Source organism: Antrostomus carolinensis, unplaced genomic scaffold (genome assembly GCF_000700745.2).
Source record: "Antrostomus carolinensis isolate BGI_N321 unplaced genomic scaffold, ASM70074v2 scaffold12688, whole genome shotgun sequence".
In the NCBI taxonomy this organism is placed as follows: Eukaryota; Metazoa; Chordata; class Aves; order Caprimulgiformes; family Caprimulgidae; genus Antrostomus; species Antrostomus carolinensis.
The window spans coordinates 16,585-30,781 of NW_010333739.1; the positions used below are offsets into that span (position 1 = coordinate 16,585).

The 14,197-nt window shown below is 44.1% G+C and overlaps 1 protein-coding gene across 1 annotated transcript in view; it reads right to left on the reverse strand.

Moving 5' to 3' along the window:
• Window positions 1-14,197, reverse strand: part of RHBDL3 (rhomboid like 3) — a gene marked incomplete at its 5' end in the record, with an annotated part of 40,097 nt that overhangs the window by 2,464 nt on the left and 23,436 nt on the right. The window contains 4 exons of the mRNA XM_029086481.1: window positions 1,693-1,793; window positions 4,470-4,582; window positions 8,485-8,633; window positions 9,309-9,533. Of these exons, the coding sequence (XP_028942314.1) occupies window positions 1,693-1,793; window positions 4,470-4,582; window positions 8,485-8,633; window positions 9,309-9,533 (588 nt within the window). The remainder of the gene's footprint in view (window positions 1-1,692; window positions 1,794-4,469; window positions 4,583-8,484; window positions 8,634-9,308; window positions 9,534-14,197) is intronic.

Consider the following 14,197-nt stretch of genomic DNA (forward strand, 5'->3'; position numbering starts at 1 on the left):
AGAAAAATCAAGAGACCCTCCCTGCAACAGTCCCTTCTCTTCCCAGTGCACTCAAAGCACCTGTACAAGACTGTGTGCTTTACCAGCAAGTGGCCAACATGTCTTTCAGCGTGCGGGAGCATCACATCTAGATACTAAGTGAGCAGAGAGAGAGAAAGGAGGGAGAAAGAAAAGACAAAAAACCTCCATTAGAATGGGAAAGGCCACTAAAAGTAATCTCACATGAGAAAAGGAGCAGTGGTTAATGGAGAAATATAGATGCTAAAGTAGCAAATGCTAAATAGATTTGGAGGAGGCCAATTAGCAGTGAAATGACAGGCCACTGCAATGGTTTAAGAAGTCTAGGAAGGCATCTGGTGAAGACTCTTCACACACCTCCGACAGAGTCTCTTCCTCTAAAGCAAACCACAGTTTCCTCCAGTGTCCCCCTCTGACCCTGTGAATCTCCATGTGAAGAAACCCTGTGTCTGCATTACCACCCTTAGAGACAGAGGAAACTTCCTCCTGCTTCTGTTGGCCCAGTGGCAGGGAACACAAACCATACCAAAAATAACCGCGTATAAGGAGGCATTTCACCAGTACAAACCCCGTGGTATAGGAGCAGCCCCTCTCCACTCCCTGTCTCTCTGCCAGCCACTCAAACTGTCCTAATTTGGCAACAGCGCCCAGCTCATTCATGCTCCAAAAAGCTTGAAGACAGCAAAGGAGACCTACTCTGCTCAGGAAACCACTCGCTTCCCCCACTCCCAGCTGCTACAAAGGCTGCTGGGAACAGCATCACTGTGGGTTGCAGCCCCAGCCCGCTGACTTCACTGCACACGAGCATTAAACACAAGGTTTTCTTTTAGGCTTGACACAAGTACCAACCACACACATACATGTTTCCAGCAGCCATGTATCAGACCTGCTGTCTCTACTGCAGCCGACTCGCATTATCTTCCCACTCAGACCCCAGGAGAAGCTGCATTACCATGATTTTTATGGTTATTCTGCTCTGACATTGCTGGTACAGGACAGACACGCAGCCCCGTACCACCACACACAAATCCTCATCACAGCAAAACCAGATCTCTCAGCAAAGCCATTTTTGTCCAGTGGTCAGTTTAGGAGTCACACAGACAAATATGCTGAGCTTTGCCACCACCTAGCTGAGGACCTCGGATGAGCTCTTGTTTCCAGGTCTTGGATGAATGACGATGCTGGTATTTACTGACCTTTGTAAAGTACTTAATTAGGTGAAACAGCAAAAAGATGCATCACAGCCCAGGGTTCGGCTTCAGTCTGGGTTTTACAAATGGAGATAAGGGATATTCTGCACATAAATCTGCCAAATACTACATTTCCTTGGGTAGACACTACCGTTACATAGCACATGCAGACAGAAGCAAGTCTGTAACTTCTGCAGAGCCAGTCAGCTCCTCCTTTTATCTGCCAGCCCTTGCAAGGAGAGCTGATAGCCTGGAGTACACTGGTAAATCTTGGATTACCAGCACCTTTGGCTTCTCCTGTCAAGCTGCCGGTCATCAGGGTACCAAGCTACCAACTGCAGTGTAACATTTCTGTTCCAGAACCACACCACCGAGACAAATCTCTTAACTGGGGCAAGCTTTGAATGACCAACACCTGGATCAAGCCCAATTTGGCCACCAGACCTGGCTCACATCCAAAGAGGTTTGTCATACTGGTACTCACCATGACTATATTGGCCAAGTGAGCTGAGACAAGAGCATACACGCCTCCAGAAGAGCCCACCACAGGCGCAGTCATATCAGCTACTGACACTGCCAGGGACCCTGGGAGAAAGAACAAGGGTTTGTGACAATTGCCAGCCACACTCTCTCCTACCCTGCATCCCTGCTATTGCCTGTTTTGTGCTAATTGCTGCAGGTCAGTAATATACAGATCAAGAGAAGGGGGAGGGAATCAATAGACCTGTGACGCTAACTCAGTCCTCCTAGTACTGCCAAGACAGCAACTGATTGATTCTTTCGCTCCTACTTTAAAAGCAGCCAAGCAAGGCAGCAATGTCTCTTCAAACCTATGCTGCAAAAAGGCTCTTACACCCTGATTAAAATAACAAGGAAGCAGGAGACAGAAAAATGGCTGTGTCTTTTTCCTCATCTGAAGATAAAATAGAAGTAGCTCCCATGCTGGCAAGACAAATATTTGCACAGTGAGAAGGAGCTAGGGACTTGTAACTCAGCACAGCCCTCTGATCAAAGCACGGCTTGTTACTTACAAAACTTCAGAGTAAAACTAGCTAAAAATCATCTGGATGGAGGCAGTAAACACAAGATAGCAAAATGACAGGTCAGTCACATAAAGGCACCACTAGTAACAATACATCCAAACATAGATACTGCTTCTCCTTATCCCAAGTGGAGGCTTGGACCTGCTCAAAGCTCCTTTCATTGCAAACTTAAAGAGTAATCTAAGAGACAGAGAGACAAAGGCAGACTTGGTGCCACAAGGCAGGGTTAATGAAGATCTTTGTGATGAGCAGGAATAGGAAAAAGACACAATGGCAAATCTTGAGAGAGTCTTTGGTGGTACAGAATCCAACAAACTTATTTGCTAATTGCTCAACTGATTCTGGGTCAAGAAAGTGCTGAGGTTCCACCAGCCAACTCTGCTGATAGCTCCCTTCTTCAATGGCCCGAGACCTCTCAGCTCTTAAACACTGCCATTAAGAAAAACGTTAATGAGAAGTTAAGAAAGGAGTAATGAGAACTTGCAGTTAAGTCCTGGAACGCTGCACCAAGCATATACCTTCAGCCTCTTAATCTCAAGACAACTTCTTAGTAAAGCCAGACAAGAAAAACCCATAAAAGTAGAGTGGCCATTGTGGCCCACATCTACATTTTACTGTTTATTCCTGATTGTTTAGGAACTGTGTTATCTTTATATTGCCAGATCCTCAGCATAAGTATGCCTCTTTCTCTCCTGGCACATGTCAAAGAATAAAGTAGGTTTAATAATTGGCTAACAACTCAAACAGGTAAGGGCATCATGGGATACTTTTCTGTGTGGGACTGTCTGGTCACAGTCATAGTTCCATCCTGCATTAAAAAGGGAAGTCTTCTCTGTCCGTTTGGCACTTTCTTCCACAATTTATAGGTTATAAGGTGTGAAAGACAAGTCTATGAGGATGTGGCAGCTCAACTGAAAAAAAAACCGGCATCATTTGTATAGCAGAAATGAACCAATAATGCTAGGTGGGCTAGTGAGCCTCTCTCAGGCACCGGCTACAAGCCTCCAGAGCTCTGGGTGTTCAGTCCAGCCCAACACCCAGTAAAACTTGCCTCTGGCCTTATGGATCCTGCCAGCAAGTCTATGGCCACAGGTATCTGAGAGACAGCCGGCAACTCCCTGTGCTCACCTGGGCCCAACTGCAGCAGATTCAATGCCCACTTGCTTCGCTTACTTGGCACAGCTGCGTTATGTGTATTTACACACATATAAATGAAGCCTCAGGGTTTGGTAGATGGATCTGTGTAGAAAAGCTAATGTCTGGAAAGCTGCAGATTGGGGACCACTTTAGTGCTTATTAAAATAGCAGGCAGGGGACAGTGGAGCTGATCTGCTAACTCCTTTCTCTGCCTTAAATAGCATGGTGTTTGTACCAGGTCTAGTCCTGTGTCCTAGTCCAATTATTCTTTCTACAGTCTCTCTCCTGGAATGTAGGATTTATTAGTACCTGATGCAGCTCATTTTACAAAGGCTTTATCTGCTCATTATGGAAAAAATAAAATTATGTAGCTGAAAAAAATAAATCACCATAAATCTTGAACTAAGGCAGTCAATTATTGCCTGAGTTCCACTGTGAAGCCCTTAGTTGTTCTCGCACTTTCCTTCTGTTTTAATTAGCTGTTGATCTATTGTCAGCTAACTTCCATCACCTCCAAACTGCTGGAAATGCCAAACATAAATAAAAGTAATACAGCACAAACTAAAAATCAATCAAAGCCCATGGCTTCATGATTAAATTTCTAGATTTCTGTGCACTGCTGACAACCTACAACCAAATACTTCTTGCTTACTCAGGCTGTAGAAAGCAGACAGCACAGGGCAAATGGAGGAAGAACTGGCACAGGACCTGGAAAAAAAAAATTGACTCTTCATGCAGGGATGCCTGTGATGCCACCTTTCTTCTAGGCCTCTGTGGGACACAAGAGGAAAGGAACAGCATGACCTCCACATTCAGGAAGAGCATCTAAAGCAAGGTGATTTTAACATAACAGGTTGTTGGTGCTTTTTTAGCAGGTCTCCTAAACTATGGCTAGTTAGAAACAGATGTCAAGTTGTAACATATTTCCCACTCCCAGTCTCCAAAAGAATTGCAATGCACAGAAGATCAGTGACTGCTCTTCTCCTACACTCAAAAATTACAAAACATTTCTCCTACACAAAGTCAGCACAGACCATTTTCAAATACTTCTCCATATGGGGCATCCAGAGGTGTCACCTACCTGCCACAACTCCAGCAACGTACACAAAACTGATCCTCGCAGCTCCATGCACCATTTCCAGGGGAACCCCAACCAAGAGCTGAAGGACAACATTGAGTCCAAGGTGTTCTATCCTGTGGCAAGGAAAAACAACAGTTGTCCTCTTTCTTAAGTCTTTGTCTCCCTTCTCCACCCTTGAGACAGAGATAGCTTGGAAAGGAAATCAAATAGCACTTGCTTTATGAAAGTAGATTGTAACACTGGGAAAAACAATGGCTCCTGAAAAAAACAGATCAAGAGCTGCGATGTTTCTTCACCCCTTGCTGCTCATTGTCTTTTTCACATCCACCCTGGCCCTTCCAGCCAAACTTCATAGCATGCTTGGTTCTCAGTGAGACTTTTTTTTTTAAATAGAGGGCTGAAGAAGTTACATGACTTGTCCAAAAAAGCAGCAAGATGGCAGCAGAGCCTGGAACAGAAGCCTGAAACTTGACCTGCTCTTCTCTGCCATTATACTGCCATAACAGAGTGGATATTAAGTCAAGAGCAAGGTAAGCCTAGCAGTCCCAAGACAGCTGCCATTTCCTTGTGACACATCATGTCACTTTACTAGTGTCTGAGATTCACCCTGGGCTCACAGGGCTGTGCCCTTGCTGAATGGCCACCTCATGCTGGACGCAGGGGTATAAGGTTCTCTGCATGAAGAGTGCCCAAGTCTGCCTGCAAAGCAGGTGGAGCTAAATGACACAGTGGTACTCTTAACACGGAAGACCAGCATCTTTCAGGGGAAAGAGCACAAAATAGTTAATGTGTTGAAAATCTGTACCCTATTTTATACAGGAAAAAGATTGCTCACGGACAGCCACTAGCAATCCTTGGTTTCAGTTATATGCATTTTCACTGTTTTGGTCTTCTTCATGTTACCATAGCAATTTCCCATATACATCAGAGCAAAACACTGATGGTGAGATGCAGTAATGACAGAATAGTCTCATAAACGAAAATTTAAAGTTGGATCAGAAAAAAAATTGCTAGAAATTATATTGCAGGAAACAGTCCTTTCCGGATATCTTAATAGGTTTGTTTCCACTGAATTTCTCTCCAAGGATAAATTTGTCTTCTGCATGAGACACTCAGCATCAAAATTTGTTATCATGGGAAACTGCTGCATGGAACTGAATGTTTTATTATCTTGCTCAAGACTTTTGAAGCCACTGGGCATGGGCATATTCTGGCACCCGTTCTGATCCAGCATGTTCACACAACTTAGGAACTAAATTAGGAACAACCAACTAAGGTCCAACTGAGATCACAGAAAAGAGTCAAAGCATCCACGTACCCTTTTACAGAGGGGAGGGAAGAAGCCTTGGCTGGCACACAGTCAACATCATGAGGCAGCACCTGACATTTTCACACAAAGCACTGAGTCTTATTTTTTCAAAGGAAGCTTTTGTAAGAGCTCGGCAAAGTTTATCCCAGACTCTAAAGTGACTGCTCTGATTCACAGCCGTTCTTAAAAGACTTTCCAGGAGCAATTCCATTCACTTCTCCTCCCCATCATGCTAAGAGCTTTGAAGGCTCAACAGTCAATAAGCACCCATAAAATATAATTAGCCTTTGCCAGTGCTGAATGTGTCATTCTTGAAATGACAATTTCATTGATTTATTAAAGACTTTCTCCTTCCCTGGGACCAAACAAATGGGACTGAGCATCAATGCAAGTCATTAGTTATGGCAGTGTTACAAATGTATTGGCCTCAGATAATCAACGTCTGTGCTCCATGAAAGCAGAAGGTCAGAATTTACAACTTTGCCTGCCTTTTCAGCCCTTGACAAAGCTCCCTCCATCAGGACCAACACACAGCCCATGCATTTTTGGAATCTTTCTAGAGGCACAGCCAGCCAAGCCTTAGCAACTGCTGCCTTCTCGGACACCTTATGGCTGTCACTTGCTCTTCAAAAAACCAGACTGAGTGCACTAAATTAAGGAGCTCTCTACATTACCATTTTAAAGTCTCAGCTGGAAGCAGGATAACAATAGACCCCATGGCATTGTGTTAGCCTCTCATTTGAAAATGAGAAGAGAATGATGGGCTTCCACTAACAAATGTTATTACCTTTCCAAAATTTATCTGTTCTCCTGATATGAAAGGAGCTTAACACATAGAAGTTAGCAATAAATGAACATTTAGCCTGACTCTAGATACTGCAGATAAATCATGGGATTTATTGTTCCAGTGTGACTCTCCACTGTTTTGAAGGCTATGTATCTCAAGAACGTGGAATCCATCACAAAAACAATGAGTCTCCTGCACACCACCTTCCCCACTGTTCAACTCTGAGCCAACCACAGATGCAAAATAAACCCGAGATATTTTTCATCCAGTTAGTGTGAAGAATGCCAGAGTACCGCCTGCTACAGGAAAGGGTGACACTGCACAGGTCAGGAAAGCATGCTGCAGGTGATACAGGAAGATATTTAAAAGCTGCAAAAATTGTCCCTGTGCAGGTGCTTCTCTTCAAAGGGATCCTAAGGCAATCTGCAGTTACATAACTGACACAGTAGAACACCACCAGAAGGAAACCCAGATACAAATTAGCTAACATTAATTTAAATCTACTGTTTCTTCCTTTTACAAGCCCAGTTTTCCTCACATCCTCAGAATTGGAAACTTCCAATTCTCATTTTACATAACCAGCCTCATGTCTAAGCCCAATAGTCTCCACTTGCAGATTGAAACCAGTATACAATGGACTTTTTGGAGGGATTTAGCAGGCAGAGTACAGATGCTGACACGTTCAAAAGTTTAATCTATAAATTTTTTCCTACTCTCCCCTTGGGTGGAGTCTGTTCTGTCCTACGATTTTTATCCAGAGATCTGGGACACAACTTGTGCTCAAGGGCAATTACACAGCGAGGCAGTTACTCCATGGCAGAGAAGAGACATCAGCATGTCTTCCATCAGAGACATGGAGAAAGGAAAAGATCAGCTTGATTTTTCTGGCCTTTCATAGAACATTGACTGATGGGAATATAGGCCTTCTCTTTAAGAACAAAAGGTCTTTAACCAGTTTCAAACTACGAACTACTGCTAAAAAGCTTGTTGCTGTGATCTTTCAATGACAGAATTAAAGAAAATTGCAATTATCTGCCAGGAGTGTGTGAAGATGATGATCTGAAAAACTACTCAAGAGAGGGTAGGGTGTTTTGTACAGTGATGAACTTTCCTGTGACACTCACTTGTCACCATGGCATCACAAACACCACACAACTAAGTCTCTTTGAATCTTGAGATGACTACCACAGTCGAGAAGCACAGAGTTAGAATCCCCATGCCTTGTATTCTCTGCCCAAGTCTGCTACATACCTCCCATAGGATGAAGGAGGATTCATTTTAGTGTGCACCTTCATTTTGCATTTTGCGTTAGATGGACCATTCTTTGTCCATCTGGTCAGTTGAGATTGTCAACTCTTCAGGAACACTGGTGTTTGTACAGTGTGTACAAAATGGGAGCTCAATCTTGACCCAGGCTTCTAGGCATTATTTCAGTCCCTACAGAAGGGACAACATTACTAAATGATGACATACCAAAGGCACAGGGAATTTAATTGACTTTTCCAACCTCAGCTGTGAAGTCTAGCAAGAATACACCACGTAGTTTTTAGATACCTCTCTGGCATCTTTCAAACTTGTTCTACCACCTGCACAGCAACTCTAGAAGGACACTGAGCTTCAATCTGCTGAGTTTTAGGAAGCCTACACTGGGAAGTGCACAACAAGAGGAAGGTACAGTCCCAACACTGCTGGGGAAAAGAGCAGCACCTGTTAAGTTCCTTATGTTGCCTCCTCCCTTCAGAGAGCTGCAAAGGTTTGCCCCTCATTGCCCATCACTCCACAACAGCTTCAGATTTTTCTACACAATTTAGAATTGATTATTTAAAATTAATTTCTGAGCTTATTCTGTCTCTTCCTCCTCCTCCCTTTCTCTGGGGAACCTGAACTGTGGGGAATCTCCACAGTTTGTAAGTACTCACCCTGCATGCATGAATATGTAGGTTAGATACCTCCAAGCCTGAGCACGGAGCTGAGGATGGTAAAGTAACGCGTTCTTCAGGTATAAGGGATGGGTGACTTGCAGCACAAATCTGTCTAATACCACTCCGTTGTAAAGAAAAAAGGCAACCTAGAAGAGCAGGGAGATTCCTTGGTTAGCAAATGCCTTCTCTCACTGAAAAGTACTTGGTAGCTCAAAATCATGGAGAAGAAAGTCAAATGTACAATAATTTTTCTCCTATTTGACCGCTTCACACAGCACGAGTTCCCCGTTTTGAGGAACCTGCAACACACTGGTATAACTCTGTATGTGGCTTTCTGTAACACACCAGCCACCAAGTCAGAGGAACTCAGCACCTTACTGATCAGTGCCATCCTCTGTGCTTATTCCAGCGCATCACTCAGCCACTGTGCAAAGATCTCATTTGGGCAACAGATGAGCAGGTCAGAATATTTAATTGTTTCTCTTCCTTCTCCTCCTTTTTCTCTCTATTCACAGAACAAGAGGTAACCATATAGGAATTTTGCTTCTAATTCCATTATTGGAATTACCAATTTCCCTAGAACCATCCAGATTTTCACTCCTCAAAAAATTTTGCTACAGTTTCCCAAGTTCTGTAGTTTCACACACAAATTGTTTCAATGACTAATAACCCATACACACAGGTAAGCCAAAACAGCTATCAGCTTCATGCTTGTCCTTCTCTGGGTCTAAATGAGTCCCACTTGAGTCCTTGATCAGGTCCCTGCAAAGCCTTTGGCAGTGTGGTGTGGGTTCCCAGAGAGAGGGAATTAAGGTACTCGCCTCTACAATAGTGATGGTAATCATGAACCAGGGTGGAGGGCAGCAGGTGTAGCTGTCATAGTACCACTTGCGGTCTATCTCTCGTGGCAGAGTTTCGTACGCAACATGCCGGATCAGCCTCTGCGAAAGGCTCAGCCCCGTCTCCTCCAGCAGTGCCTTGCTGCACAGCCTCCTGTTCCCCTGAAGGATGGCTTGGCGGAAACTATTCGACCTTTTGTTGCTCATCTGGGTAAAAAGAAAAGGAAGAAACCATGAGGACAAAGCAAAGGCTGGCACAACCACCTGGGGAGATCAGTGCCAGTTTGGCAGCACGAGATCCAGGCAGGCAGGAGAACAACCACCAGGCTGGACCTTCAGGAACCAAGTCTCAGGATGATCATGGGGTGACCTACATGGGGTGGAACGAAAACCAGTACCAGGGTTTGCTATTACAATGCCAATAAATGAGGTCAGGGCAGAACACTGCCAAGGCAGAGCAGAGGCTGCTGATGCACCTGGGTGAGCTCTCTGTCCCATTCTCCAGCCTTCCACCCGCTGTCTTCACCATCAGTTACCACAATACACATTCCTGTGTTCTCCTTCACACTTTTCTGCACCTGCCACATAGCAGCAGGTACATTTACAACGTCTCACCCTTGTGTTCTGGTCCTTGTTAGCAGGAGTTAATTCTGGGCAAAGAAACTTATCCTTTTGTGTAAAACAACTACAGATTACACCGGTGTATGGGCTATCTCAGCTGCTGTAAACTTGCAAGAGGAAAGGATTCCTTCTTCTAAAACAGTTCTCCTCAGAGGGGGTAGGTTTTGAGGTGGTGTAGGCTTTGGAGGATTTAGCTAATTTGTATATGCATTACCATTTTACATGCATAGAATCAGCTATCTATCTTCTGAGCATACACTTTCCTAATTTGGATGCACACTTAAAGCAATTGCATTTGCAAATTAGGCAGATGGAATTTTATGCCCAGCCTGCTTGGGGGGAAGGAAAAAAAAAAACCAAAACCAAAACAAATAGGTCTGAAAGAGCTTGCTCCAAGATTTAGATAATTGCTAATTAGCCCTGATGTCAAACAAACTTGCTGCATTAGAGTCACTGTCTGTATTGGCTGAATCTTTGGCAGGAAGGTTTAAAAGGCTAACTGTGCATAAAGACCAATCCAGGGGGACCTTTTACAGTAAAAGGCAGCAAAGTGAACGTGTCAGCCTGGTCCTTCTTCTGCAGGAACTGCTAACTGATCTCAGAAACCACCAGCATCTTTAGTCACCCAGAAACAAATAAGTGATGACATTCAACAGCATTGGTTCCCAGTTGTCTTGGATCACACTGGTTTCAGCTAACATCCTGAAGACAGCAAAGCCCAGAGCTTGTGCTCTCAGTGCCCAGGCAGCTGGGTAATTGTTCCAAGCTGGACCAAGCTGCTTAAAACACAGTAATCACTGCAGGGAGCCCCCTCCTGTTAATCACTCGAGGAAGGCAAAGGGGCCATCTGAGGTGATGGCACTGCAACCCACTCCCCCAGCAGCTGCTCATCCCTCCTTAGCCTTCCATTCACAGCCTGTCCCTCCCATGCAGAAATTCACCAACATGAGCAACACTGACAGGGAATTGATCTATTTCAACTTTTTTAAAACTGGGGAAAAAAAATCGTTGTTGTTGTTCTTTTGGAGCTGTTTTAGTGAGAAAAAGGTTTACCCTAAAAACTATTTCTTCTTTCTTGGTATTTCTCCTTTGCTCTTTCTTTCCTTCCCTCATTCATAAAACATTTGTAGAAGAACACTTCTTGCAAAAGAATCAGAAAAGGCAAAGAAGAAAAAAAACCAACCTGTCCACAAAAATCTTTCTTCCAGTCTTCTCAAGTCCATCATTTAAAAGCTTTTAACTAAAACTAGGGAAGATGCGAGGAAAAAAATTGTTGGTGATTTTCTGTTGCATTAAGAAAGCCCGCTCATATTGAAAGACAATATTTTCATAGAGAAACATCCACCAAGTGCAAGGCTTCCCTTAGCATTTGTGAGACGCTTTTTGGTAGGTGACAGATGTACCTCCGCTTCAAAAGGTACCTTTAGCCACCTGATGACCTCACTGTGTTCACAGAAGAAAGCTTCACTCCAGGTTAGTCTAAGCAGCTTGTCAGAGAGGTACTGTGCATGCTCCTCGCAGAGTTCATCCTCTTCTCTCTGGCTTTGCTCCTCTTGCGGACAAGAATAAATTCAGACTGAAACTATAAATTTGCCCGCTGCAGATGAAGACACTGAACAACTGTCTGAAGCTGCTGATATGCTCATCCTAATTAGTGATATGTGTGGTTTTCCTGCCTACCACAAAACAGTCAGTCCTCTTCTCTGCTGCAGCACTTCAGGAGAAAACATAATAATTTCCAGAGTCAACCAAAGAAAATCATCATTGCAGTTCAGCATCAAGAAGTGTTGACCACCCTCAGCAGATGATCACCTCATCGCTGCAGGGACTGGTGAAAGAGATGGGCAGGAAACTCCGAAGGCTGCTGATGTTCATGTCTGTGCTAGGCTCTTAGAAAACTAAAAACAAAGCAGAAAGGAAATGTCTCCTTAGTTTTTGTTAAGAGCAGAATATTGCAGGATAATTGTGGAAGTTGCACCTCAGATGCACAAAGCCTCTGGCTCTTCTGGGGAGGTTGGACCCCATAACACTAAGTGACTTGCCCAAGGCCATACACTAGAGTTAGAAGAATCCAGGTTGCAGCACTTCTCTGATTTCTAGGCTGCACTGCTTTCAAGCCCTTTTCTTCAGCAAAAAGTTCTGCCTTCCTATTCCAAGAGAAGAAAATAAACCACAGGACCTTCCACACCCCACACAGAAGCTAAAATGGAAGCTCATGACAATATGATTTCCTCCAAGGAATGATGAAAGACAGTTGTAGCTTTGTTCTCTCAACTACCTGTTCTCACACCCCATTATTTTTACAAGGTGTTCCATATTGGCTGTTTCTGGCCACTTCTGGATGATAAAATGCCAAGAGTTATTTAAACTGGTAATGACAGGAAAGCAGTAAATGTTGATATTGCAAGAGCAAAGGAAGCTCTTGGGCAAAATGCTGATAACTCTCTGGGAGCACATGTGACTGCTGGAGAAAGACCTTGTATACCTCAGCACACACAACAAGGTTGTTTCTATGCACCATAAGGCACTGCCCATTGGTCACCTCCCTGAACAACAGGTATGGATATATCGTATCAACTGCACTTGTAAGCAGCAGGCACAGCATCTACCTCCTAGCTGGTTTTTGGTAGCCCTTCCCAGATACTGTGAGATAGACAAAGATGAACATAGAAATGGATCAAGAGTTTCTAGGGTTTGTCAATACAAACCAAAGCAAATGTCTGAGAAATCATTTATGGCTATCTCAGGTATGAGGTCATGGGATCAAAGTGTTCAGAGATGGAAAAGATCTTTGAAGTCAACTTCTTAGGTGAGTGGAATCCTGGGTCTACTGGATAGTCAAATTCATCAACTCTTAGCAAAGAGGCAACAAGAAAACTACCTGCAAATGAAATGGAGCAGGTCACCAACTGCTGCAGCCTTGCAGAACTTATGGAGATATCCAGATGTTTTTCTCGGACTGTGACACACCAGCAGACTCTTGGAAGGAACGTGACTGGCAAGGAGAAAGATACTTCCTGCATCTCCCAACAAGAGTAGGTGCTGTGTCAGTGGGAAATAGATTTCAATTTACCCAGAAAATTAAAAGCCTTTGGTACCCATAACTACAACTCTAACCCTTCAGAGCTCTTAGCACTAACTAAACCTCCTGCCACTTCAGGCAGGAACATAAAAATATTTGCCAGGCCTCCTTGAGAGCAGAGGATATGAAGAGAAGGTCCAGGTTCCCACTAAATGCCACAGCCTTGGCATGGTTTTACCCCCAACGAGGCAGGGACACATGGTGTCAGGAGCATACCACGTGTGCTCAAAAGCCCCCACAATCCACGAAGATGTGGATGACTGGATGTACCAAGCACCTGTTAAAATTAAGCCTCTCAGGAAGAAGACATCCTGCTGGTCCCCACCTGCAGCCATTGCCCATCACAGCAATGAGGAAATGAGCTCCAAAGAGGCAGCACAGCTGACTGTCAGGGCTCAAGCAAACACACCAGTCCTGGGTCTACTCACATAATCCCACAGACCCTTAGATCACACTGTTAATGCCAAGCTAAGAGGCAATGGGCATGAGGAGAGACAGAGGATTAAGTCACTACCACTGCTCCCACCAGCTCTTGATGAGAAGCCTATTTTGTTCCTCAAACTGACTTTAGAAGACTCAAATCAACAAGAGTGTCTCCCATATGGTCACAATTTGCTGACTTGATTTCAGGATTACTTAATATTGGTATTTATGAGCCAAGTATTTAATCATCAGATGAAAGAACACTGGGCCAATTGTTGGCCTGCATATTATTAGAGCTCCCGAAGCTCAGGGCAGCCCACCCCACTTCTCTTCATGCAATTGATCTGGGACTTCTTTTATGAGTGTCATATTAAAGCTGTAGGCAGATGGGTACAGCAAACAGTATGCGAGGAATGAAGGTCATGGTGGGCAACAACATATTCCCTTAGTCCTTCATGCCTGCAAAAAGTTATTATGCAGAAAGGAAGAAATTTCCATTGCAAAACAGCCAAGCTGACATGACTGGTAACCATGCTCTGCCACCTCTGCCCTCCGGAATTACCAGCCCAAAACAAAACAAGGCTCAGTGCTACAGCTCTGCTCAAAGGATGGTTTTGATACATCTGCCAGAAAGGAAATTTTTTTCCTACTTCAATCTGAACCTCTCTCCAATATTGAAAATGTCAAAATTTCAGCTAAGACTCCTTACGGTCCAGCGTGGGACAGTGCCAGACTTTGGTAAAAC